Source organism: Musa acuminata, chromosome BXJ1-4 (genome assembly GCF_036884655.1).
Source record: "Musa acuminata AAA Group cultivar baxijiao chromosome BXJ1-4, Cavendish_Baxijiao_AAA, whole genome shotgun sequence".
Taxonomy (NCBI): Eukaryota; Viridiplantae; Streptophyta; class Magnoliopsida; order Zingiberales; family Musaceae; genus Musa; species Musa acuminata.
In genome coordinates this window covers 43,056,039-43,083,631 of record NC_088330.1, presented here as the reverse complement: position 1 = coordinate 43,083,631, position 27,593 = coordinate 43,056,039, and the positions used below count along the sequence as shown (strand labels likewise).

At 43.3% G+C, this 27,593-nt stretch overlaps 6 protein-coding genes across 9 annotated transcripts; 2 read left to right on the top strand and 4 right to left on the bottom strand.

The window, feature by feature from the left end:
* Nucleotides 1–122: 122 nt before the first annotated feature.
* On the bottom strand, nt 123–3,296 carry LOC103982285 (signaling peptide TAXIMIN 1). 4 transcript variants are annotated; one of them, XM_065180132.1, is made up of 7 exons: nt 2,925–3,296; nt 2,413–2,833; nt 1,472–2,332; nt 1,177–1,392; nt 910–1,058; nt 562–835; nt 123–496 (listed from the first exon to the last, which is right to left on the bottom strand). In XM_065180132.1, exons 3-7 carry the CDS (start codon nt 1,677–1,679, stop codon nt 267–269), a joined length of 1,077 nt encoding a protein of 358 aa, XP_065036204.1. In that variant the 5' UTR covers nt 1,680–2,332; nt 2,413–2,833; nt 2,925–3,296; the 3' UTR covers nt 123–266. The 4 variants fall into 4 exon arrangements, with proteins under 4 accessions (XP_065036204.1, XP_065036203.1, XP_065036202.1 ...); XM_065180131.1 differs by having other exon boundaries at nt 1,472–1,769; nt 1,856–2,833; nt 2,925–3,295; XM_065180130.1 differs by having other exon boundaries at nt 1,472–2,833.
* A 1,287-nt stretch (nt 3,297–4,583) lies between these two features.
* LOC135672674 (RING-H2 finger protein ATL39-like) lies at nt 4,584–5,310 on the top strand. Its single transcript, XM_065181176.1, has one exon. The coding sequence runs from the start codon at nt 4,637–4,639 to the stop codon at nt 5,138–5,140; it is 504 nt and encodes a 167-aa protein (XP_065037248.1). The 5' UTR covers nt 4,584–4,636; the 3' UTR covers nt 5,141–5,310.
* Nucleotides 5,311–8,282: 2,972 nt separating this feature from the next.
* Nucleotides 8,283–13,633, bottom strand: LOC135671847 (ubiquitin-conjugating enzyme E2 36-like). Its single transcript, XM_065180129.1, has 8 exons — nt 13,502–13,633; nt 13,352–13,379; nt 13,123–13,209; nt 12,033–12,091; nt 9,750–9,791; nt 9,596–9,669; nt 8,610–8,707; nt 8,283–8,535 (listed from the first exon to the last, which is right to left on the bottom strand). The coding sequence occupies exons 1-8, from the start codon at nt 13,535–13,537 to the stop codon at nt 8,498–8,500; spliced, it is 462 nt and encodes a 153-aa protein (XP_065036201.1). The 5' UTR covers nt 13,538–13,633; the 3' UTR covers nt 8,283–8,497.
* Nucleotides 13,634–13,748: 115 nt separating this feature from the next.
* On the bottom strand, nt 13,749–15,701 carry LOC135671846 (tetrahydroberberine oxidase-like). The gene has a single exon (XM_065180128.1). The coding sequence runs from the start codon at nt 15,561–15,563 to the stop codon at nt 13,890–13,892; it is 1,674 nt and encodes a 557-aa protein (XP_065036200.1). The 5' UTR covers nt 15,564–15,701; the 3' UTR covers nt 13,749–13,889.
* Nucleotides 15,702–15,928: 227 nt separating this feature from the next.
* Nucleotides 15,929–19,653, bottom strand: LOC135671845 (putative disease resistance protein RGA3). The gene has a single exon (XM_065180126.1). The coding sequence runs from the start codon at nt 19,493–19,495 to the stop codon at nt 16,103–16,105; it is 3,393 nt and encodes a 1,130-aa protein (XP_065036198.1). The 5' UTR covers nt 19,496–19,653; the 3' UTR covers nt 15,929–16,102.
* A 4,939-nt stretch (nt 19,654–24,592) lies between these two features.
* LOC135671844 (protein BZR1 homolog 2-like) lies at nt 24,593–27,548 on the top strand. The gene is made up of 2 exons (XM_065180125.1): nt 24,593–25,023; nt 26,453–27,548. The coding sequence occupies exons 1-2, from the start codon at nt 24,808–24,810 to the stop codon at nt 27,248–27,250; spliced, it is 1,014 nt and encodes a 337-aa protein (XP_065036197.1). The 5' UTR covers nt 24,593–24,807; the 3' UTR covers nt 27,251–27,548.
* The last annotated feature ends 45 nt before the right edge of the window (nt 27,549–27,593 follow it).

Below are 27,593 nucleotides of genomic sequence, written 5' to 3'. Positions count from 1 at the left end.
GGATGATCTAACAACATTATTTTGGACTGAAATATATTGAATCATCGGTTCAATCTCATCAATTTATGACTCGATTTTGACGAGAATGTCAAGTCTTAACTATTATCCATTTGGATTTAAGCTATAAGAATGCAAAAGAACACACTTATTAGTAACCATTGAATGGATGATACACAGACATCGAAAGAACACATGGATCCAAAAGCTAAGCTATTGACTTGGATTTGGTGGTGGAACTGTGGCCAATAACATGCACCACAGTAGATCTAGTTTTGTTGCAGGATTGGTGGATTTGCATAGGGACCTTTGAGCCAACCATTGGCTATGAGGCGATAAGCCGCTTCAGTCAAGTGAATCCCATCCCAGCTCACATACATCGATGGATCTGAGCACACATCCGAGCCTGGCTCGGCACACTTGGCCTCCAGATTCACATTATAGTCTCCTCTCCCACCTGCCCCGCAGCACGCCTTTAGAGCTCCGCCATCACTGAATCCTGCAACATTTCGCAGATCTTTAGCTTGCTGTGATGGCGGTCGCCAATGGAGACGAAGAACTCACCGTACTGTGTCGGACTGGTAATGAACTGAATCGTGGGGTCGAAGAAGTCGGCGTATCTGATCCTCGTCCATGAGTACCTCCGCTGCAGCCCGCGCAGTCGCCGGCGCAGCAAAGAGTTGTGGTAGGATGTCAAGTCATTGAACTTGTTCAAGCATCCGATGTCGGTGTAATCGTTTGTGTTCGATGTACTGTACAATGTTAAGAACATGGGGAAGCACCCGATCGGTAGCATTCCCGGCACCACGATCTCAGTCGCCCCATGGCCGATCAACCTCTGCACATTGTTGCCATGAACAACGACGATGAGCGGTAACAGCAGATACAGGTTTGTGATGTGCGATCGAGTACCTCAACACCGGAATGGATTGCGTGGATGACTTTGGGCACGAAAGTATAGACTTGTTTCAAGCTCCTGCCGGCAAAGATGGGAGTGTTATAGTCGTTCCCACCAAACTCTCCGACCACGAAGAGGGATTTGGTCAAGTACTCCTTGCATTCTGCAAGCGTCCATCGTCTCACATGTTCCGATAAGAAGAAGAAGAAGAAGAAGAAGAAGAAGGATGAAGATGGTAGGGAGAGAGAGAGAGAGAGAGAGAGAGATGAATCAGTTGGCACCTTGAGAAGAGTTGCAGAGAGAAGGCATCATCTTCTCGAACGACCTTATTTGGGTGCTCAGGGAGGCGTTGACCCATAGACCGCTGCTGAGTCCTAGCCGGTGGAAGAAGCGGAAGCCGAGTGTGGTGGCGGCAGTGTAAGCAAAGTTGGCGCCTTTAAGGAAGCTTTTGCCCTTCGCGGTGGATGGTGGAAGCAGCGGCAGCCCAAGTGCCTCGGCTGCGTCGATCATAATTGAGTTCTTAGTTACTACGCATTGCCTGTATGTTAGATTGAGTGCAAGTAGTAGCAGTAGTACCGATGAAATCTATGACTAGGCGTCCGTTGGAGCAACGGCCGGTGGGCCGGCCGAAGAAGCTCATGCCGTAAGGCAGCCCGGCGACGACGACGTTGCCGGTGTCGGAGAGCGAGTCACCGAAGCTAAATATTGCGTTGTAGCTCTGAGAGCCGGAGAGGTGGAAGCAAGGGAAAAGGAGAAGGAAGAAGAAGAAGATTGAGAGCCTCATTCTTAGCGCTGGAGTTGGTGAGCAAAATTGTGCTACGGCTTACTGCCTCTTATAATAAGCTTCGTGTCTTCTCTCTCTCTCTCTCAACTGCTGCAGGAGAAGCTACGAAGTGAGGTCCATTGTCGGACTAACGTGGTTTGCAGTAAGGGTCAAAGCAGAATCAAATTGAGCTATACTCTACATCCTTCTTTGCAGGATCTCCAACACTCTGCTCGCGGGAGGAAGACCACAAACACCTGATCAATGAACCATGCTTTATATTTCTTAGTGCCAGCTTCTGGATTCAATGATGAAGAAATATATCAAGCAAATCCATGTCCGATATGGTAGATGTAAGTGAGATGCCAGGCGGCGCGCAGTATAAAGCGGCTGAATGATTGCTTTGCTGAATCATTGAGATGTGAGGAGGATAAGTCCGGTGGGACACGAAGGGCAGCAGCTTGCTCTTGGCCAGCTGCATGTGGGAAGGTGCCGCTTTTCCTGCAACTGGCATCTTCCTCAACCATGGCATCATGATGAGGAGCCCCACCCACATGTGACCCATTCCGGAGAGAGAGGTGTCATCCAACAAGGAAGAAGAACGCAGAAGGAAGTCGAGGAGGAGTTGTCTGTGATCAATTCCTAAGGACTCGAGTTCGATCAGTTGGCTCTACCTATGAAAGATGAAACATCAACTTATTTCTTTTTGGAGAAAAGCATCAACTCCATCAAAGAAAGTAGATTCTTTGGCTACTTTATGATGTGGATCACACTTCGTTGCTGCCAGTTGTGCCTGATCTCTTGCTTTTGGATGTGTCGAGCCATTATTCGCTTGGTGTTCTCCTCGGGTGATTGATCAGCTCAGATACTGAGGGAAGCTTTTGTTTGTGTCACAGATTTATTACAAGCTAAACGAGAGAAGAGAGATGAATAGCAAGAAATCTACAGCAGCGTCACTCATTCACACACCACAGTCTTCCAATGGCAACTCGAGAACAGGAAAACAGGGGAAAGAAAGAAAGAAAGAAAGATAGATGAAAGCAGGATGTCGCTAACAGGGGATCTGCGAGGTGAACCACTCCATGACATGGAGAGGGGCCTTGACGAGCTCAATGGCCACCTCCACCAGCACCGTCACGCACAGACAGCAAGGGCAGATGCAAGACAGCAGCAACCTGCGAACCATGTCATCACCATCACCATCATCACTTCATCGAACTGTGAACCAACGAAACTAGAGGATGATGAGAGAGGTATCAGGATTACCCGACGATCCAAACGGCGACGCCGACGACGGAGACGAGGAGGGAGAGGAAGGCGAAGGGAAGGCCCAACAGCCACCCGAGAGGCCTGCACTCACCATCGCAACACATGCTCTTCCCCTATCGGTGTTCTGAATCGAACCACCAGCTTCAGATACATATATTACGGAGGAAGCAGCGTCAAAGCAAAGAAAGCCCAACACGTCTTCTCGGTCTTGAAGAAGACTAGTAGATTGCTTCCACGGCAAGGAACAGAGGCAGCTGTAGCAGATTGAGATGAGTTGGTGGCAAGTCGAACAATTGCAGAACTCCCAAACAGGAGGATGACACGGGTGAAGATAGTGGGATCACAGGAACTCTCGCAGCAGAGCTGATCCATACCCTCCTGTCTCATTTTACCCACATCAACATCAATTTCCCTCATAGATCGAATTTGATGTCTCAAAAAGAAAGCGAGTGTATGCATTTGCTTAAAGAAGTTGGAATTGGTTTTGTCTCGTAAAGGAATCTTTATTTCCAGCTCACCATATTTGTGTCGGTCAACCTTCAGAACACCCCACGATTTGACTCTCTGCAAGCCGTCGTCTGGTCAATAGGGCCGCAAGAAATCAAGATCGCCACACCACCGTATGTTTCATCTTTTTGATCATTGAGGAGAAGAGGGGAATAACTTCTGATTTACCCACCTGGTAGTGAACAAATGTGTTGTAACTGATAAGTCAGCATGGCCTGGTCCACGGGTTAATGTCGAAAGTCTTTTGTCTACTGAGGTGGATGCCGAGGTCAATCGGGCCCTCGCGTCGAGGTGCTAATCAGCGTTCCTTGGTGTGCCGATCCGGGCGTCGTGTATCCCGAGTTGCGTCTCTCCTTCTTCGGGGTGGTTGGTAGCTCGTCTTCGTGAGGTGATCACGCCCTCAGGAAGGGGTGCAGGTTGGCGTTGATCGGGATCCTGGTCGATTGGCTGCTCTTCTTCGTGCACTGGATGGAGATTCCCGGGTGGTTGACAGCTTGTCTTTATGAGGTAACCGTGTTTTTTTATAAAAATGGCTCTCGTCGGGATCACCCGACGAGGCTCCTCCGACGAGCAAGTCAGTGGAGTGATCAATTGATTTTTTCACATTTTTTTCTTCCTTGGCCAGATGCCGGCTAGAGGTCTTTATATTACTATACGTGGGTCGATCGTACGCAGATTGACGTGGTGGACGTGTCGAGCAGTGCCTTAGTATAGATTCTGACTTGACGTGTCTTTGGAGTCTCGAGGCGTGACGTGTCGAGCAGTGCCTTAGTACGGATTCTGACTTATCGTGTGTTGAGGTTCATGAGAAATAACGTGCCGAATAGTACTCTCGGTACCTCCTCGGGCACGATCGCTGAGGTTGCCCGACCACCGCCCGCGTGTTTCATGACGTAAAACTCGTGACCGCCACGATGAGGAAGTGGCAGTGGGGGCGCGGCACGTGCGCAGTGTGCCTGCGCCTGATGAGAGGGTGAGGTTTCTGATCATATCTCACCTCTCTCTCTCTCTCTCACTCTCTCACTCTCTCTCTCTTTATAAATAAATAAATAAATAAATAAATATATATATATATAGAGAGAGAGAGAGAGAGAGTTGTATGTATAGGTGTATGTATGTGGATGTAAATTTCTTGGTATTAATGGTTAAGAGATAAGGGTTGGTGGGGGAAGTCGTCAACGCCTCATCCGTCCATAAGCAGTATGTCCAACCATGGCAGCACTCCCATGGCTAACAGAACCGCCTGCTGCGATTTGGACACCATACTGGAGCTCGTCGGCATCTCCTTCAGCGTCTTCATCCTCCTCTACCTCGTCATCGTCTGCGCCCGCCACCTTTTCGTCCGGCGCCTGCGGCCCGGAGCTGCCGCCCACGATCGGCGGAAGCCGGCCGGGCTCGATCCCTCCGCCATCGCCGCCCTCCCTTATTTCGCCTACGGGAAAGCCGCTGATGCCGTGGAGTGCGCCGTCTGCCTTAGCATCCTGGAGGAGGGGGAGATGGCAAGAGTGCTGCCCAACTGCGATCACATGTTCCATGCAGCCTGCGTCGACCTGTGGCTACGGAGTAACTCCACGTGCCCGGTGTGCCGGACCGACGCCGAGCTGGGGAAGGCTGCCGCAGAAGCCAAACCAGGTGGGGGAAGCCAAACCAGGCCGCCGCCACCGGTGCTCCATGGCGGTGCTGCGGTCTTGCTAATGGGTATGTGAGATGCATGCATCAGAAGGAACTCGATAAGATGGAATGCAAGTTGTTTTAGAGTTTTAGTAGAGATGTAGATCTCTATTTTTCTTTCATTTTCTTCTGTAAGTATAAATATGATTGATCAGTGTTCTCTCTCTAAAAAAATCAATGAAGTGAAAACAAGTCTGCAATGGAAGATAGAAGAAGAGAAATGAAGAGAAAGAAAGAAATTTGCCAATAAATTGGTTGATTAGAATGTATTTGAAAGGAAATAATCTTTTGGTTGATTCAATTATGAAAGGAAAATAATCCTTTGATTGATTCCATGAGAAAATATAAACAATTCATTTGACTGATTTGATGTATATTTAGTTTTAGAAACTATATAATTGTAATTATAATTTCATGTCTTAATAATAAAATATTAAGTAGAGTATTAATGCATAGTTAATAGAATCTACTCGAACCCAATGGTCAAATCAAAAAAATCAAAAATTAAACTATAAAAAAGTTTGATTCAATTATTCTAATAAATGTGTTGGAAAATCAGAATGTGACCCGATCGATTTTTACATGAATAGAATATGCATAAAACGATTCAGTTTTGTAATATAACAAAATGTTACTTAAATATTTTTAACTTTAATTTTTTTTATTATTGATTTAAGATGACATTTTCATCGATCATAAAATTAGGATGATAATTTTCTTCCCATTATATCATAACTTCTAAAGTTGGATTGTATTTCATAATAAAAATATAACATGCTCTTTTTTTTTTAGAACTGATAATGAATTCCTGCTCATAATTAGAAATGGAAAAGTAAAACTTTCCCATTTCACTTAAGAAGTGTTAGATTCATTTCTATTTTTGTTAGTTAGTAGAATGAAAATTTTCTTCTTATTTTACTATCATGCATAAGCATTCTTTTTTCTAAAATGGGTTGCATTCACATCACATCATGACCTTTCAAATAACACATATCACGTATTCATACCAACTACATCTTAGTTACAATGATCGTTGAGTCTTCTTTAAGCTATTTTAGCTTGTATAGATGAGCTTTCGTCTATTATTTTAATTATCTCATTAGTAATTTGGATACAATATCATCGGAGCTTCTATTGTCCATGATCAATGCATAGATTTTATTAATAAAAATACATTAAGAATGAAAAATTTTCTTATGTCGAGGATCTTCTTGTTTTGAGATGAGTAATAATATATATTATATATTCTCTTTCTTCTTATTTGTTCCAGTATTATCAATATCATCAATCGTATCATCTTAGGTATCTTTTTTTTTTAAATCATATTTGTCATATGTAAGGTTGACAATCTTATCAGCATGACACTCATTGGAATAATAACTAAGCTCCCTACATATGAAATATTTTTCAATCATGGGTCAAGCATATAAATTGTTTATGGTAGTTTGGATATGCTTACCTTATCTTGTTACTCTTATGGTACTTGTGCATTGATTTATAGGTTATATTGACTGATTTTCTCTTATTTGTTAAGAGTATGTCATGTTATCGGAGTAGAGAATTGCTAGGTAATAATTCGAGGTTAAGTCAATAATATTTTATCTTTTAATACTATATTATAAGCTTCTATTATCTATATCGAAGTTAAAGATATTTTTATCTTTGATTATAAATTTTAATTTATTGATATATCTTATTGTTTGCTAGTCTTTTGACTCTAATAAATTATATCTGGTTAAAAGACATATAACTCATCAGTGTACTCGGTTACCGATTGAGTGCCTTGGATGTGATTACCGATGTATTTCCTTATCTTTTTCTATTATTCTATGATGTATCCCATTAAATTATTAAATTATTGTACCTCCTTTCAAGTTGTATGTAACAAACTTGTTTACTATCAAGATCACCCTAAGAAAATTCTCTACTACATAATTTCAATCAACAAAAAGCTGAAGAAGTATGGTTCTTGGTCTTAAAGAAAATCCGTAATAATACATATATGATTGATTTACGATGGGATTGGAAGATCTCAATAACCTTTAATATTTCGTATTTGCATGGCTACTTTCCAAATGAATTTTAATTATATATAAACATAAACTCGATTGGAATTTTCTTCAAATAGAGAGGATTAAAGTAGGAGGAGAAGAAGAAGAAGAAGAAGAAAGCTTTTATAAAAGAATTGACCAAGTAAATTTGAAGAAAAAACAAGCTAAATAAACTTGATCAAAAGCCTAGGAGCCTCAAATCTTTCAAAATATATAAATACTTAAAAAAGAAGTATACTATATTATTATAAAGATATCATGGTAATATACAAATAGGTACCAAGATTCACAATATCATGAAAAAATTATTTTTAAAGAGCCTAAAGTTATCTACTTATCATTCTTATTTTTATGTTTCTTTTAATTATTTGACATTCTTAGTTGACTAATTTTTACTACCTAGAACTAGTACAAACAAAAGTCTTTTGTAAAGGTCTATGGGATCATCGAGAAATAATATCTTTCGTATTATATTATAAAGATCTTCTCTCATTAGTTTGGCAGAATCTTTTGTAATAACATTTTTTTGATTTTATTTTGGTTTTATATTACAAGAACAAGCCAGTGAAAATTGACAGGGATTCGGGCAATTCAGTCGATAGAACTCTGAGATACATGATTTTTTTTTCTTAAGATCAATCGAGAGTGTACACTTACTGTCCTAATTAATTTGCTATTAATTCTTGGAATTGACTTCAGCTCCTTTGATCAAATTTATATATTTATTTATTTCCTGAAATTGATTTGATCAATTCATTTATAAAAAGTCTTCTTTCTTTTCATCCCACGTTATTCTGTATCACCTCTCCATCAATCTAAATTCCTCAAGCAGCGGAAGACATGATGCAACTTCCAACACCTTCAGCGAAGAAGGCAGTCCCTTCTCCGGTGAGGCCACGCCACGCGTGGCACCATCTGCCGCGAATTGACGAGTTGCATGAGATATGCGGCTGCATCATAGAACTATGACCACATCCCTGGTTTACTTAATTATTTTGGTTAATGTTTGGATGCATTGAATTCGTGTATGATGCTCTCTAGTTACTACAACATGAGAGTAGGTCAGGTCCGCAAAGGCTCAAAGGCAGGTTAAGAAGCAGTTCTCGGGCCTTCATCTGAAACCAGGTTAAGCAAACACACCAACCCAGGCATAAATTTGATACCGACATTAAATGGGGAACACTGTAGTAGCAAACCATTGGAATCTGACAAAACTAAGGTTTACACTGATACATTAAAAAAGTGCCACGACTACGAAAATGATCAACACCAGTGCGAATGTTGGCAATTTATGATCAGTTTCCAGCACTTACATGTTAAAACTTCTCTCCATGTATGTCGTTATGCTCCAGTTGCGTACAGACGAGCCCATTCTCTTGCTGCATTATCCAAGACGTACACAACATAAACAAAAGCATAAAACAATAATGTTCCAAGCAAACAATAAGCTGACCTGTTTCTACGGCTTCGGCTTCATTTGTCTTCCAATGTTTTGCAATATTCTCCGAAAGCGGGTCATCCGGGTTTGGAGCACTTAGCAGTGCTTGAATACTGGTACAAAACGTGAAACAAAGAAACCTCAAAGAATTGAGCGACTCAACCACAATGGTAGATTTGATTGGTTTTCTTTACAATTATTATCACTATTGAAACCAGATACCTTACAATCAAGCCACAAAATGTACTACTAGCATATTAAGTATCTAAAACATAAACAAATCAGTTTGTACATGCCCTCATAAAGATTAAATTCAAGTAACTACACCCATCAAGACAACAAATAATTACTCAAGTTGACTATCAAAAAACAATAGCATGAAGTTGCAGTCATCTTTTCCCCTCCCTCCTCTCTCCCTCGTCTCTCTGCTATGTCCTTCATCTTTTTGTTTTATTTTTTGTTTGTTTATTTTGTTAAATATGCCTCAGAGGTTATCTAAAGAAAATATAAATATATATGTCATTTTACATGTTATAAAAATGGAGGGATGCATGAAATTTTAAATTTAGAAAAATCACATACAGAATCTCTTGAGTGTGTGTGTGTGTGTGTGTGCACGCGCACGCGTAAGCACACACAAGTTCCTCTTATTTTTTATCCATAAATAAAACAATAAGGTAAACGAATAGTATATTTAAAACACAAACATAAAATATCTTGAAGCCTTAAAAAATAAGGTAAACATATAGTATATTTAAAACACAAACATAAAATATCTTGAAGCCTTAAAAAAAACACTGGTTAACAATGACCCACTTTAAGTTCTTTTCTTAAAGTTGATAAACTTTACTTTCATAATGACGAGAAAAAAACAGTTAACTAAGAAAAAGTGCTTTCAGAGAAAAAATAATGTGCTAAACACACCCCTGACCATGAAAATCATAAAAAGTTCAACAAGTTATGACTGCAATATAATAGCTCAAGTCACACGTGAAGGTCACCTCAGCAACACAGTCCGAATTTGTAGGGCTGGACTCCATTTATCTTTAAGTATATCAAGGCATATACGTCCAAGCTGCAAGAATCATTTTACCATTTCAATACACTAATAGCACCTCCAAAGCATGAACAGAGAATGATGAGATATCTGCTTGCCTTGTCAATATTCGGATGGTAGATTTTTGTTAGAAAGCGGACCTGTAACAGAGGATACCAGAACAGAATGAACAGAAAGCTCAAACTTCACAAAAGAATAGGCGAAACAAAAATCAGGGACTAATAGAATGAACAGAAAGCTCAAACTTCACAAACAGAAAATCGAAAGTAGTAACAGTAGTAGTCAATCCCACGTATCAGGGCCAATCAGATTGTATTAGCAGAAATTAAAAGCAAATGAATGTAAAACCAAAAAACTGCATGTAGGATATGATAGATTTATGGGTTTTAATGATATGGTCCTTTTCTTGCTAAGATCTGCTTTTGCAAAGAATCAGTTTCTGGGATCACATCTGATTGACAGCAGGCCCAAAGGTGATTCATCTTTTATAAAGTCTCTCGCCCATGAAATTTCCAACATGAACACCATGTTTGATATGAGAAAGACTTGAATGACCATCTTGAAACATTTGCCATCACCTTTCTATGAGCACATGCACACATTCCTACTACTAGCAGAATCAAGGGCAACATCACCACAATAAATTAGCTTACTGGTTTAGCACAAGATGAATAATGGGTGGGGAACTCTGTTGAGTTTAAACAGCAATCCTTAAAAGAGGTTATGCTTTGGTAGAACAAGGAATATTAAATAATTGCTTGTGTCTATTTCCAACTTCAGCTTGCAAAGAATTTCTTAAACTCCTTTCACAAAGCTAATGACCAACAACACAAGGCTAAACTAGAGTTCTTTATCCCTGATTCTCCATGCTTTTCAAATCCATGTAGAGAGCTTAATTTGCATAACGATATTTACACAAAACATTGCCATTATAAAAATCAGCTTTTATCTTAACATATAAAAAATAATAATTATAAGCTTTGTTAATCCTTGGCAACATTATGCAGTCATAATATTCTGGCTTCTTATACATGAATGGGCCTAATACAGCTAATGCTATGACTGTAAACTGTGCAGGAACTTACCAAATCCAACAAAGGGTTGAGATTCTATGAAATGGAAAGTTGCTAGCAGGTGAAGTCATCAAAAGACATCCAAGTAAATCATGTAGAAGTGCAAATAACTTACCAATTTACCATGATCACCAGATTTTGTATTCCAATTGTAGAGTTGCCCTTCAAAATCAACATATAGGCTACCTCTACAGTTATTATCAACTTCTCTAACTACTTTGCATGCCTTTGCAACAGTCAACATGATCTTCCATCCTCCTCATAAATACATAGAAATAGGGGGAATATATGTACCAAAAAGGTGACCTAAATGGCTCAAGCAAAAAATCTGGATGCCAACTTCGATTATTTAGCAAAGTCTTCATCAAAGACTTCCACATGCAAAAGTGATAGGTCCTTTCCTGACTCTAGTATTCTCCCTAGATTGACCCCCTTGAGACATTCCAATGCCATCTAAGATGTGTCTGAACTATATTGCATCAGAACTCTTACCTTCAGGACCAACTCTACCAATCATCAATGCAAGATCATGTCACAGACACAAATTTATTTCAACTTGGACAGCGCTTATCAATCATACTTGATGCTTGGTTTCATGCTAAAAATTCTGATGCTTCAAGTTCACATTATGCACCAACATACTCAATGGTAAAGAAATTTCAAGTTCATGAAGCAATTAGGAGAAAAATACAACAACAAATATGAACTTAAAACGGTAACTAGGTTTTCTAAATTTATCAAATTAAACAACCAAATGAATGGAAATTTTATGGTTTATTTAAATTTCATTTGTAGCATCAGAGTTTTTTATTAATATTGAACAAAGAATAGATGAGTGATTTTTCCCGATCTCTAGGTAATGAAATGTAATGCAAATATTTCTAACTATGCGTGAGCCATGTCTAGATATAGTGATGCTTCATATTTGTGAAGTTGGAAATTTTGAAATATGCAGGGAAGTACATTTCAACTAAGCAAATGTAAAGGGTGAACCCAGTGGACACCGTTCCCACCAAGGGCCTGGGAAGGATCAACATGTGTAGCCTTACCTCATATAGTTTATACAGAGGTGGTTTTTGTGACTTGAATCTTGGCCACTCGAGTTGCAGAGGAGAAACTTCACCATTGCACAAAAGTTCAACCTCGATTCAACTAAGTAAATGTTATTATCTTAATGCTATTGTGAAAGAATGAGTATGCATACAAGACAATTACATTAATCAACTACCAAAAGTGTTATTCTTGTGCACACAAACTCATTGACTAGTAATAAATTTAACAAAACAATCACATCGATGATGCTTGTACCTTGGGGGCAGCCATTGGGTACTCTTCAGGCAAGAACAATTCAAGCTTAAAAACACCTCCTAATAAAGAAATGATATAAAATAGGAGGAAAACAATTAACATAGCGCATGATAACTAAGCATAAATAACATATAATGTCTTTGAGAAGTTACTATTCCACAACTTAAATGTGAATGGATATCCAAAAAAATCTACAATTCACTACTTGAAACAACTTCAATCGCATGAAGACATGTTGTAAGCAATTGCCACTAAACTTCATCAAAAACATGCAGTAATCCACTAGAAAGTACAAATTTCTAATAAAATATAGCATAGAAAAAATTTCCAAACAAAAAATTCAAAGAATAAAAAAATACTGAATTGTAGTGTCAAACAAAAAGTAAATGTTAGCCAGTTTTAGAAAGATGGAAAGTCTGATTGACCTTAAAATAACCATTAACCATCCTCGGTTTACCAACTACTGCATCAACGCTCACTAAGGATAACCTATCAAAAAGTCTGGTTGATCACATATGTAGATGGACTTATCCTGATTAAGTCAGTTAAACATTTATGACACATTCACCCTAAACAAAAAACTAGAATTAATTTGACATAATAATGGTTTCCTTGGAATTTTCTCATCTAACAATTTTCTATCTCCATGCCAATGCAGACTGCTGTCCTCTAGCTATACCATCAACCCATCAACCAGCATACGCCCCTTTGGAAAGTAGTAAATCGATAAACAGAAGGTAAGTTACACTAGAGGGTGGCATCAATGGTAGATCTGACACCACAATGCGAAAAAATAATCTCAACTAAGCAGATATATTCTTGTCTAGATCTAATCCCATCCTAAAATACACTATTCACAGTAACACTTTCTAAAATTCATATACTTCTACTTTTTTCCTTGAACAAACACATGTGGCAGGACCCACAGCACTGCTCGTTCCAATTTAAGGAGGAGGAAGTGCCTCCCAAGATAGGACTACGTCAACTAAAGTCAAAAACCCGAGGTAGGCACACAAAATACCAGAAAATGGTATACAAGATTGATTTGAGTACTGAACATCCAAAAGAAATCCATCTACAGGCAAAGAACCTTCGTAAGGAGACTGTGCCGGGCCAAGGATCATCACGTTGAAGTAGCGCATGTTTTCTTCCGACGGAGATGCACTGATCCCAGGAGCTGCAACAAAGGACACCGAGATGAAGCCGACTAGGGAAAGAACAAACCCTAACACCCCAAACAATCTCCCCACAGGTTTCCAAGCAGATCAAGAACATCAATCCGACCAAGATATCATTAACACACAGAGATCGAACATTACCCGGTTCGCTGAGCAATCTCTGGGTTTCCTGTTCGAGCGAGGCGTCAAGAAAGAAAGAAAGAGACAAAGAGACAGAATCAGATCTTCGACGGAGATCTCGGAGGAAAAAATGGGAGATCGGAGCACAGATCGGGAGACGGGAAGAAGCACCTTGATGATCCTCGGGGGTAGATTGCTGCTCGCCATTCCCAATCGGAGATTAGGGTTTTGGGTCGTTTCTTGGAGTCGACAGAGGAAGAGGAAAGACGAGACGAACAACAGCGACCGCAACGAATAAACGAATGGCGGTTTATATATATACCAGAAAAAATAAAGAAAAAGAAATTAAAAAATAGCCTCATAAATAATATCGATTTACCGAAAGTGACCTCGGTTTTGCCTCCAATACTCATAAAAGGACAAGATAGGAATTTAAGATTAAAAAATAAGCTTAAAATTAAGAATTTTTTAGTGGTCTTTATCTCCTTCAAACAAAACATTAAGATTGCTTCCAAAATGTGGCCTTACAGATACCAAGATTTGCTTGGCGACGACGAGATCACAGCATGTGCTTGATTGGTGACCTCTGATCTGAAATCGACATGCTTGTGGAGCAGATCTTCTGTGGCCTCTCGCCGGTCTCAGCGAGAAGAGGCGGCACGCTCTGCTCGTTGCTGAAGAAGTTATGGGGATCCACCTCGCCCTTCACCATAGCCAGCCTTCGGAAGTTGTTCTTGAAGTACCTCTCACCCCACGCCATGGCCTTCCGGTAGCTCGCATTGCCCTCCTCGTTTCTTCCCAAGTCGAGGTCCCTGTAGTTGAGATACGCAGCTCGAGGGCGTTTGGAGACGTACGGAGTCATGAAGCGGAACATGCTCCTGATCCAGCCCAGATGCTTGGTTGACGCTGCGACGCCTTCATCTCTCCATGTTGAGAGGTAGAGGATGATGAAGAGATTCCCCTTCCTGTGTGGGAATGGGATGTCCGACTCCGAGATCTCACTCATCCTCCCTCCCCAAGGATCCATGTGCATGGAACCCGTAGCTCCCTCCTCGGAGAGCCTCGCCCAAATGGCTTCCCATCCACTCACCGGGATGGGCTCCGTGACGTAGTCGGACTTGCCTTTGTTGAAGTCCTTCGGCTGCAGCTCCCTGTTCACCAGAATCTCTGCAAGTTCTCCGTTCGTGTAGCCGGCGGCGTAGACTGCCGAGTCGATCCAGCTCATCTCTCTGCAGTCATTCCTCTCCACGCCCAGCGCCGGGAAGTGCTCGCCCATGTGTCGGAGCAGCCCATCGCAGTGCCCGAGAAACAAGGACTTGAACGCCGCCTCCACCACCCTCCGATCTCCTCTGTTCACGTGGACGATGTCAACCCTGAGGAGTAGATCCTCGTGGAGCTTGTGAGCAGTGTTCTGCCATCGGTGAACGAGCTCTATCGCTCCCTGCTCCATCGTTCGGCGAACGGTGAACACGCTCACAGTGGCAGGAACGTGGACGAGCTTCACCTTCCAAGAGATGATGATGCCAAAGCTGGCTCCTCCGCCGCCTCTTATGGCCCAGAAGAGGTTCTCGCCCATGGACTCCTTGTCCAAGATCCTGCCGTCAGCATCCACCATCTTGGAGTCCAGAATGTTGTCAGCTGCGAGGCCATACTTCCGCGACAAAGGACCGAAGCCGCCCCCGCTTAGGTGGCCACCGACGGCGACCGTCGGGCAGACACCAGCCGGAAACCCAAGACGCCCGCTCTTCTCTGCAACCTTGTAGTACAGTTCGCCGAGAGTAGCACCTGCCTCCACCCATGCCACGCCATGCTCGACGTCGACGGTCACCGAACGGAGCTTCTCTAGATCGAGCAACACGAAGCTGCTGGCCTTCTCGGATCGGTAGGACAACCCTTCGTAGTCGTGGCCCCCGCTCCGGGCTCGGATCGGCAGCCCGTGACTCCTGCAGCATATGACCGATGCTTGGACTTGGAACTCGTCGGCCGGTGCGACGATGAGGAGGGGCTTTGGCGTTTCAGAGGATGCGAACCGGAGGTTTTGGATGGAGGAAAAGAGGAGGGAGGAGTAGTCGGGGCTGTTAGGGAGGTAGAGGAGCTGAGACAAGTTGGTGGTGGGCGAAACGTGGGAGGAGAAGCAACGGAGGAAGCTTTCATGATCTGACAGTGAAGAGACTGAGAAGATGCAGAGATACGCAACGACAGAAAGCGAGAGATAATAGGAGACTGCTGCCATTATTTCCTCTTTCGCTTGTTCTTCCTCTTCTTATATATTGTCACTTTGTCATCCATGACCTGTAAAGGTCTCAGATAGGCAAGTGTTGTCAGCCACAACCCGTGACCTTTCTAATGTTGTTCATCTTGGCAGAAACCACACCGGTGGAACTCTTTCCATCATTGTGCGTCTGTGGATACCACCGGCGGTGTCTTTCTTTTCATTATTGGCAGAAAGTCGCATTCTCTCATACTTATCGTGCCCGACCCAATAAATAATCGATATGTTTGAAATGAAAAAGGAGATCCACGCGGATCACATGCCATTTTATTTTAGTGAGATTGATGAGAAAGAAGAGTGAATTATTTTATAGGACTTGATGGATCTATTATTATTAATTTAGATCTAAGCATTTCAATTGAGTAATACATATCCATTTTTTTTATATGTATGTGTATTTTGTTTGTATTGTGTATATAGAAAAATAGACAGGAGAAATCATGTCAGAGTTGTATCCATCTCATGGCCGAATAGAGAGCAGTGAATCGACTGAATCCTTGTTAATTTCCACCGGCTTCTTCTTGTATCACCTCTCCATCAATCTCGATTCGAGGGATGTGCCTGATACTTTCCCAGTTGCTGCCACCTTCCTTTCCGCAGCGCCCCTTGAGCAGGGGATGACATGATGCGATTTCCAACACCTTCAGCGAAGAAGGCAGTCCCTTCTTCGGCAATGACTGCATCCGAGGGCAGTTTGAGACGATTAACTTCTTCAGGTAGCGAAGACCTCGTAAGTTCGGGAGGGACCGGAGATTGGCACAACCGTTGAAGCACAGAGTTCGGAGGAAGGTGAGATCCTCAAATGCCTTTTCCTGCTCGGTTGTCAAGGAAGTTATCTCGAGGCAATTGTGGATTTCTAGATTTTGAAGGCAGGCAAGGTTTTTGCTAACGGTTAGTCCTGTGAGCAACGAGATGTCACCGACGCTGAGAGTTTGCAGCGATGACAAGCTGTCTTCTTCCTTCAGTGATACACAGAATCCAGCGATGAGCACAGGGCAATTGTAGATGCATAGTGATGAAACTATTGATCCAACTGGTGCCGTCCTGGTGTCATCAAAGTACGGTATCCAGAATCCATGATCCAAAACGGTTAATTCCGTAAGATTGCAAGGTAAGGGAGGCAATATCTTGAGCTTGTTGCAGTCCTTGATCACCACACTCTGGAGATGTGGAAAGAATCGTCCGTCTCCCAAAAACTCTTCGAGCTCGGGCATGCCATCGAGCACCAGCTCCTCCAGGCGTCTAAAAACCTCGCGACCAGGACCCAAGAGCTCCCAGCCAATGCTCTTCGTTGCATGCAACCCCTGTATCCAGAGTACCTTCAGCGAAGGCAGCTGAGCGAGAGGGGGGAGGGATTCCCAGCGCCTGCAACCACTTAGATAGATGATGTTGAGATCGGTGAGCCATTGGGTCTTTAACCAGCTGGGATATGTGGCACCTCTACAGCCCATGATCTCTAGCCTCTTGAGATTTGGATGTGGCCGAAGGCCTTCAAGAACTTCATCATCATCATCCACCACCTGATTCCTTTCACCAGATTGCCATTGTAACTGCAGAACACTAAGATGCTCTTTGCCGTTTAACATGGCCTCACTTGCCTTGTTCTTACTCTCCACATTCTCTAGATTCCTCACGTAAAGGGATCCTCGAAGCTCGTTCAGGTCCCTCAACTCTCTTATCGTATACCCAGCTTCGGTTCTAACTTTGAAAACTTGTAATCTCTGAAGGCAGGTCAGTCTCCCGATCTCTGCTATGTCGGAAATTAATTGATCAGCCGCAGTAAGATGCCGCAAACTTACCAGGTTCTTCATGTCCCGAGGTAAACCACGAAGCCTGCATCCGTTCAGGTTCAGCACTTGTAGATGGTAAAGCCTGCACAGAGATTCCGGCAAACACTGAATGGAAGTTGACGAAAGATTCAGGAAGCGCAAATGTATACACTGGCATATTACTTCTGGCAGATTATCCATCTTGCAGTGAGACAGATCCAATACCCGTATGTGTTTCAAATCCCTGAGGACATCTACAAGAAGACCATCATGGAGGCCCGACCGGAGGACTCCGCTGAAGGAAATTAGAGTGCGCAGGTTATGAAGGTGGTGGTGGTACACATCTTTAACCATGACAAGCTTTTCGGCCTTGATGGATAGGTGACGCACGGATGGTGGAATGTTGGTGGGTTCATCGTCTTCGACTATGATGCATTCATCTCCGGAAACAGACAGTGCCAGATCGTGCAGTGGGTCATGTATGCCATAGAGTGTGACGAATTCCTTATTCTGCACTTGGAAGAATGATCTGCGCATCAAGTCATTCATGTAGTCTTGTCCTGCATCCTCCATCCTCACATTCTTGTTTCGGGGTTGGATGTACCCTTGTGCCATCCAAAGGTGAATCAAGTCATCAGACTCGAACTTCCAACCTTTGGGGAATATGCTGCAATACGCGAAGCACCGCTGCAAGTGAGCGGGTAGGTTATAGTAACTCGGTTTTAGGATTGGTATGATATGATCCCAGATGTCATTTCTCACCAAAACTGAGTTCCATTCTTCGGCATCCATCTTGTTCTTTCGTAACCTTGCGATTGCCTTTGCTGCTAGAGGCAACCCCTTCAGTTGTTGAGCGACTTCGCTTCCAATCCTCTCCAATTTGAGTTGTTCTTCGTGATTCGCATCACGAAACGTGTGTTCCTTGATCAAGGACCAGCAGTCTTGATCTCTCAGACCCTTCAAATCGATCGAGTGCATCGTACCTAATGTCTCAGACACCGTTCCCGATCGTGTTGTCACCAAGATCTTGCTGCCACTTTTTCCTGCTTTCAGAGGAGCTAAAAGCTTATCCCATCTTTCCATCTCAGATAGCCTATTATTCCTCTCGTCATTCCACACATCATCCAGGACGAGCAGAAACCTCTTCCACGCTACCTGATCCTTGATCGCTGTTTGAAGCCGATTAAAGTTGGTGACACTTGGGTGCTGAAGATAATCACCGGATGATGCACATTCTAGGATCTCTCTCGTGAGCTCGGTATCATCGAAGCTATCAGAGACGCAGACCCACATCCTCAGCTCAAAATGCCGTACGATTTTAGGATCATTATAGACAAGTTGTGCGAGAGTAGTTTTTCCAACCCCTCCAATGCCGACTACGGGGAGAACCGAGACTGGTTCATCGTTGGATCTCAGCAGCAGTAGCAGGTCAATTAGATTTCTGACTTCGTCCTCTCGTCCGAACACCTTGGTACTGATCAGCGAGCTGGTTGCGCCTTTTCTGGTGCTTTGCTTCGGGCCACTACTGCAGCGATCCAATTTAAAGAGTGTGATGGTCTCGCTCACACAACAACTCACGTGATCCAACCTTTCGATTACGCTTCTTATTCTAGCTTTAGTGATCCTATCCCATGCCAGTTCAGGAGTGCCCGGGGGCCTCGAATTGCTACATGGTCTGGGAGCCGAGGAAGCAGCAGCTGCCTCCTGGTTGGAGGCGCTGCCGCCGCATTTGAAGCTAAAGAAACTTGAAGAAAGGAGGCCACCGGCTAGGGTGGCCACATCCCTAGCAGCCTCCAAGTTGGAGACAAGGAAAGCGCTCACCGGACTGCTGCTTTCACCGTCCAGTTGCTGTTGAAGGCGGCGATATTCTAACTCGTCGAGAAGGTCTTCGGCATCATAAGCGACGTCTCTGAGCTCCTTCATCCACCCGACCAAGCCGTCGGATTGGGTTTTCTCTGCGCTGCTGAGTACCGATCGAATCCTGAGCATCGCAACTCGCAGCTTGTCGAGGTCGTTGCCTATGCCGGAGTTGGCCGCCCATGTTTGGAGCTTAGAGGAGAGGAACTTGTCGAAGATCACTTGGATGAACCAGCCGCCGATGGTTATGTAGGATGGCACATCCATGCGGAGGGATCGGAATGGCTACAGTCACCACCACGCCAGCGAAAGAGGGAAAGAACTAGAGAGGAAGAGGGTTGGGATCGAGTCTGTCTTCCACAGCGGACGAAGCTAAGATCCAAACCTTATCCCACCGAACAAAGCATTTCGGCCTCTGTGCATCACTGTCGAAAAGATAAAGGTGGTGGAATGGTCAGCAATAATAGTTTCTTTGATGAATCCATTTAAAATCGGTTAATTTCATATTTTTCGTCTAAATATAAATTTCTTGACCTGTAACTGTTAAGGACTGGACTTTGGGGGCTATCAGACAAGGATAGAGGAGATTTACGTATTATAGTGTAGGAATCATGTGTAAATATTCATGTTTAGAGTTTTATTTGACCTTTAATCCTTATTTTATGTAAAATATTTATTGTTAAATAACAAGAAAATTGGTATCGAATTTAGATTTATTGTCATGTCACCATGCCACATCATCGACCATGTCAACGTTGACCACTGCAGATTTGAGAGACCCAATTCTGTATAAGCCTCGCGGTGAGTCGACTGTGTGGGCTCAATCCATACATTGGCTGGCTATGCAGGCTAAGTGAGTGGGCTAGTCCCAGTGTAAGCTCATGAGCAGTAATAAAAATATAATATAGATAATAAATAAAAATATATATAGAAACAATAGAATAGTGCAGCAAATCATAAAAATATAGAACGAACACTAGAAATCTTTTAGAGAATGTTAAATGGCAAATAAATTAAAAAAGAGATTATTAGATTACTCACGAATTCTATAGTGGTTTAGAATTGATGAGTTATGCATACTATATAAACTTAAATAAATTAAGATTTATGATATATAATATAATTTATCAGTTTACTTTTCAAAATGCATCATGGTTATATTCTATTAACCTTTTTTCTTCATATTCAACATGATGATGATACATATTATTTTATATATACGTGGATGCATGATGGTTCCATGAGACATAATAATGTTTAAGTAAAGAATATTATGTTGAGAGCAATAGACTAGTATTAATAGCAATGTTTGTTATACCGGATCGTACCGTCCGATACAGGCGGTACGTACCGATTTGATAGGCTAGCGATACGCGCGGACCGTCCGGTATCGATCCGCACTGTAGATGTAGCACTATAATAATGTTATGGTGCTCGGTACACTGTACCGTATCAGTACCGAGCCCGGGTCGAAACGTCGGTACGATACGACAGGCCCTAATTAATATGTTGATTTTTTTTTTGATGATTTTAGGACTAAAAGATTAATGGATCATTAGCGATATGAGATTTAGATATCCCATTTGTCAATATGATATTGTATTTTTATATATGATTTATTATATTGTGTAGATTATAAATTATATTTATTTCATGCATTAATCATCATTTGTGAAATCTTTTGCCTATTTAAGATTACCTTATCCAATATTATTACTGAATGTTATTATTGAAAAAAATATCAGAGATACACGACAATAGCAAGAAATAACACATGTTTTTTTTAGTATAAGTATTATTGAACTTTCGACTTAAGACATTTTTTATTAGTTTTTTTAAATCATAATTAAAAATAATTAATATTATTTAATTATATGCATGTCATATATGTCCATTTTTTTTTCCCTCGTTTTGTTACCTAATCGATCGCATCAATCTCAAAGCAGACAAAACAGAGAATTACCAAAATTACACTCTTCTGTAAATCCCCTCACATTCTAACGGAAGATTGCGCGGTGGCATATGTGAAATTTAAGCACTGCAAATCCATGCGCTTTGCCGTTGGATCCCAGAAACACGAATCATGAAGGAAACGAGAAGATATCTCCGCCTTACAGGTCTACAAATGCTTGCAACGATATTAGTGTTAATTGCTGTCATAAACATGCTGCTGATTGTTATTCCACGAACAACAGCCACAGCTTTAAGATTAGGCTACAGAGGGTTGGATTAGTAGTCGAGAAGGGAAATGCTGTGTTGACTTTGATAGATAGATTGAGATTTGCAGCATTGAGTGATGGAAAGAAAAACTGTATCGATCAATAATACAAAATTTTTGAGTGAAATAAATGTCGTCAAAGTCTGTCGGAGAAAAGAGAGAATCTGATGATGAAGCTAATGGCCGACGCCGGGGCTGGGGACGGAGCGCGCCATCTCCTTCGTGTCGTTTTCGCTGGCGCCATGACTGCTGCTCGGAGGAGGTGGTGGTGGGAGAACGCTCTGCATCGAATCAGCTTTCGAGTGAACCTTCCCCTTCCCCAAGTGGATCAGCTTCCGTGCCTGCGGAGTTGGTGCAAGAAGGAGAAGGTAGACGAGCAGAAGTGGCGTTGACGTCTTGTTGTATGAAGCCATGGAGGAGAGGTGTGTGTATATGTCTGTGTGTGCGTGTTAAGTCATGGTGTGGCCTTATATCGATGAAGGTGATGAACATCTCTCTCTCTCTCTCTCTCTGGGGATGCTGATGGAGAATAGATGGCACAACAAAGACAAAGAAGGGAGTGAGAGAATTGAGAAGCGTGGGGAGGTAGCTAATTGGCGTAGTCAAATGGATATGTGTTATCGTGGTCGTACCTCCGTTGTCTCAACCTTTCTTCCCCCACGCTCACTCCATTTCCAGTAGTCACACTTTGGAACTCATCAAACCAACCATTCAATTCATATTAGTTTAATCCAAAGTATTGGCATTTTCATGTAGTCGATATAATATACACTAAATAGATGCCAAGAAATAGCTTGCCTTTGTCCTCATTAGATTCAAGAAATGAGTTCACGGAAGGAACAAGAAGAAGCTCTTCCTTCCAAGCAAATGCAAGTTCATGTTCCTCATGCCTCTTCCTAACCACATAAATAGTTCTGGGCACAACTGTGGCGCAGATTGCGGAGTTGATTCAGCGTGGAAGACACCTCCGGAGGGAAGTGTTTCTTAATGATGGATGGAAAGGGAGAGACAAAATCCCCCCAAGTAATTAATTGTCCGACATCATTGTTCTAAAAGAAAGAAAATGTAATTGATCTTAAGAACGAAGGAACACATTTGATCTAATTAATCAATCACAATCACTTGCCTACGAGGAAAACTTATCCGGATTCCTTTACATATCATCATATCTGGTGTGTCCTGGAATCCACCGAAGCCTCATCATTTGGTGATGTGATTTCATTCACACATGCAGGTTTGGGAGGAAGTTGATTAGACCCCCCCCCCCCCCCCAGTTTGTGACATCAAATGGCCACATATGCACAAAAGATACGTAAGTGTCTGCACTGCACACCATCATCATCCAAAGTGATCACTATGCTGCCAACCTTATACTCTTCTCTCTCTGTCTCTCTTTGTTTGTGGAAACAGCTCACCCATGTTTCATGGTGTGGAAGGAGGAATATGTGTGGTATCTTTGTGGACCATGTGATCTCGACTCGACTCGATCCATGCCAAAACTATCCACATCTAGTGTTGAATTTGCATAACTTAGAATATAAGCTTAATTCATGTACTGGATCGAAACAAATATGTACATAATATCACCATCCATCGTAGTTATGGACATTTTATTTTGAGATCTACATGTGAATCGAGATGAGTCTAGCTCAAAATTAATATTAACATGCAAGAATCCCTGCGTGCTTGCATGCAGCCGAATGGACTTCATCGGCTGAGGTTTATGGGCTGCTGATGCCCCATTAATGGCTCTTTCTAGGTCCATTGTCGCTCCATTAGGTGGATTTCAGGCCCATTGTCGCCCCATGAGGTACCACCTCAAGGAGTCATCGTCTTCGTTCTCGGTTGTGGTCTCGTAAGAATGACAGTAATGGCGTAGGAGTGTCCGAGAATGTTGCACTAGCATACACAGAGAGAGAGAGAGAGAGAGAGAGAGAGAGATCATCGCCTCCTGCAGAAACTCTTCCAACGTTTCCACTGGATGCTTCTCCGTATCTCGATCAAGTGTAGGTGGTGTGTGTTTCTTGCCTCGGGGGTGGCGACTTCACCCGCCTGGAGGCATGTAACCCCGCCGCTGCATTAGCGCCGCCCATCTTTCCGTGTTGTGGTCCCCTTCTCCTTCGTCTCTATCCTCGCGTAGTCCCATGGCGCTCCCGCTCCGGGTTGGGCCCCTCCTCCCCTCCCCTGGCGCCGATCACGTGGTGGACGAGGTGGGTGTGTCGTGCTCCGTGGTCCCCCCCACCCCCCGGCCCCGACTCGACCCGGCACCGCTCCTCGTCCTCCGCCGTACACCCTGCGCCGTAAACGCCGCCGCTGGCTGGTCCCACCGCAGCGCTAGCGAGCCAACCCGACCAAGAACCACCCGCTTCGCCTCCGACGTCCGCCAGTGCCGGACCCACTCGAGAGGCGGCTGGGCCCCAGTCCCGCTTCTCCGCTCCAGTCTCATTGATTTGGCCTCGCAAAATAAAAGACGCTGTGCCGTCTCAGACAGGAAGTCGCGGATGACGTCACGAAGACGTCTTCTGCCTTCTTCGCTGCATGTACGCGGTTACGTTGCCAGCGAACTCAGATTTGGTGCTATCTGCCGTCGTCGTCACCCATCGAGCCTGCAGCTTAGGCTCTGATGAACAGGACTGCTTCCATCTGCGTGGTGTTCGGTGGCAGGCGGCGTCGCTTTTCAGTGTACCATGCGCCACCTCGAGAACCGGGAAAGCTCTCCTGTTTGACCGTGACTCACTTTCCCAGCAGCGTCCCACCCTGCGTTCTTGTCGTCAGGTGCGGATCGTATATCGAAATGGGCGAACACCACCTGCCGCTCCGCAGTCCCTCTTTTCAGCGGGCGAATGATGTCGTCTGCGGCCAGAAGTTGCAGTCACCGACTTCTGCCTCCCGATGCCGCTGCCGTTTTCTCCTCCGTCCCCTTCCCAGCTTCCGAACGTTCCACACTAAGTCTCACACGAACTTATTATTGTTGATGATAAACATCATAATGTGGATCCCAGTAGCCGGGTCGAATCGTAAGGCAGGTAATTGAGTGGGTGGTCCTAGTTACCTTTTTCGTAATTAATCAGAAAAGAAGGGGTGATAACTAGCAGCACCTGCATTTGACTCATCTCGAGGAGGAACCGGGAGTCGGACTCCTCCTGTTTCCTCTGACTCCGGACGTGCCCGCGGCCGCCCCCGCCCCGACCTCCTCAGAGCCCCAACCCCTTCTTCTTCTTCCTCCTTATTTCCATCTATTCTTCTTTGGGGAGCTCGCGACGGACGGGATCGGGCGACCGAAACACACCGTGTTGGGTCGGGGCCAGATCGATCGAGGCGCGGGGGGTTCAATCGTCCGAGTTGACGAGGTGGGCAGGGGATGACGTCGGGGACGAGGATGCCGACGTGGAGGGAGAGGGAGAACAACCGGCGGAGGGAGCGGCGGCGGCGGGCGGTCGCGGCCAAGATCTACACGGGCCTGCGGATGTACGGCAACTACAAGCTTCCCAAACACTGCGACAACAACGAGGTTCTGAAGGCCCTATGCGACGAGGCCGGATGGTCCGTCGAGCCCGACGGCACCACGTATCGCAAGGTCCCCATCCCTCTCCCCAATTTTCCCTCTCTTTTTTCCCCCTATGTTATAAATACCAAAATAATCGAAAGCCGGCGCACGCGCCGCTGCGTCGGTGAAGGTCTGGTCGGGATTGGCTTCCACCGGCGCAGGTTAGCGAAGATCGTCCGATCTGCGCGCCTCATGCAGCTCATTGTCTCATGTGACCTGGGGCTCGGTCTGGATCACATGGGCTTCCTTTTCTTGAATTCTTTCTTCACAAATGAATGAAGGTTTTAATTTCTAGGGATCTAATACCTACTCGGCTACCCAGAAGAAAAGTTTGCATCTTTGTATGTTCGTTTACCACCGGTAAAAACATAGTCTGATTTCATCCTTTTGAGACAGCTTATGCGAATGGATTTTTGCTTCGAGGAACATATGTACGCTGTGTCATCGTGTGTTGAACTCAAGTTCAGTAGCATCGAAATGGTTGGATTGTCCCCCTTTCTGTTCTTCAATCAATATAGCCCTGGTTTTTATTCTTCAAACAAGTCAGTCCTCTTTGGATTCTTCGATCTTGTAAGCTACATGTGATGTGCATTGTATCGCAAGAACCTCTACGGAGCACTTCCAAAGGCATTTCCTTGCTAGGTTTGTACTTGATCTATGTGACAACAAGTTAGCGAAAATTGTACAACTTTGATGAGTTAATTAGTGGTTAGCACTTCTTAGATTGATATTATCTAAGTTGCAACAATTCAATCGAAACAAGTCAAAAGCTTTTGGCGAGCATTTTAGAGCAATGCAGTCGCTCTAAAGTATTTAAAGGATAATCTTTGTTCCTCTTTATTTTTCCTTTGATTTCCCTCTTGTCTCCAAGGTTAAAAGTCATTGGTTTCCTATGATATTTCACAGTCAACACAGAACAATTAAAACCAATGGAAGAAGCCAAAGTGTTTCAGTGCCAGAAAAGGGAGGAAGAAGCTCACCAGTTTTGTCTTCAGCACATAAACAGCTTTCTCATCACTCAACTGTGATTTTGTTTTATTTATTTTACATCATATTTGTCATATATTATTTATTTAATTTAACTCCACGGTGTTTATGTCTTGCATTTACTTGTTTATGCCTCTCATCCTGGAAGATTGTGCTTCTGAGTCGTTTTACTGTAGTACTACTATCTGATGTCTGGAAGTTCTAGTTTAGCTTTAGATCATTGATGAGATCTTTGCAACTGAAAACAAATAAACCTGTGTGAGTTATTGTCCATTAAATCTATCTTGAGTTCTCAAACCATCGATCACGATCCAAGCATTCTATGTAGCATGCAGCTTATTTCATCTTTTGCATCAGCTGTGAATGTCTTTTGACTGCTAATTTGAGTCCTCGAAGGCTGATATATTATTTTCAGGTCTTCTCATGGAATTGCTTTGTCTCTAATTATGGGTTTCGCATTTTTTTATTGCAGGGGTGTAAGCCTCCAGCAGAGTATATGGATATAGTAGGTGGTTCAAATTCACACAGCCCATACTCTTCTAACCAGCCAAGCCCATGTACTTCATACAACCCCAGCCCCGCCTCTTCATCCTATGCAAGTCCTGCATCTTCATCCTACATTGTAGCTACGAACAATTCTATCAATGCTGCTGATGCAAACTCCCTCATCCCATGGCTTAAGAATCTTTCATCGGCTTCCACCAGTGACCTAACCAGGTTTCTACACCAACATCCTTTCTCCATGCATGGTGGGTCGATAAGTGCTCCTGTAACTCCACCACTGAGTTCCCCAACTGCTCAGACTCCCCATATCAAGTGTGACTGGGATGGTTCAAATGCTCAACCATCATGGACCAATACAAGCTACACTTTCCTACCGAATTCGACTCCACCGATTCATGGTCATCAAGTCATTCCAGATCCTGCTTGGATTGCTGGACTCCAAATCGAGACCGTGTCTCCTTCATCTCCCACCTTCAGCCTTGTTTCATCAAACCCATTCAGTTTTTCAGGTGGGGGGTCCTCGAGAATGTGGACACCAGGGCAGAGTGGTACCAGCTCCCCCGCCTTACCTGGTATGCCACACAATGTTGGTATTCAGATGTCCGATAGCATTTCTCAAGAGTTTGCATTTGGTAGCAGCGCCACTGATGATAACCCAATAGCGACATTGGTGAAGCCTTGGGAGGGGGAGAGAATCCATGAGGAATGTGGATCAGATGACCTGGAGCTTACTCTTGGAAGCTCAAGGACCAGAGCTGATTCCTGATTGATCTGAAGAGACTTCATACTCTGGAAACACTATAAGCTCATGTTATTATCCATTCTCTGATGTTTCCACAGAGAGAGAGAGAGAGAGGCACAGGAGACCATCTAATGGTTTCGACCAAACAGCCTCCATCCCTCTTTCAGGTAGTTGACATTTTTTCTTTTTAATCTTTTAGTTGGAAGTATTTAAATGCCACTATGGTGGATGCCAATTGACAAAATTGCTACTGCCCAAATGTGCTCTCCCACTGTGTAATCAATCTTCATTCAAGCTATCAAGAAACATTCTGGTTAAGTTACTCTGCTTCCTTTGTACTAATGCATATTTCCTTTGTGTTCTGGTT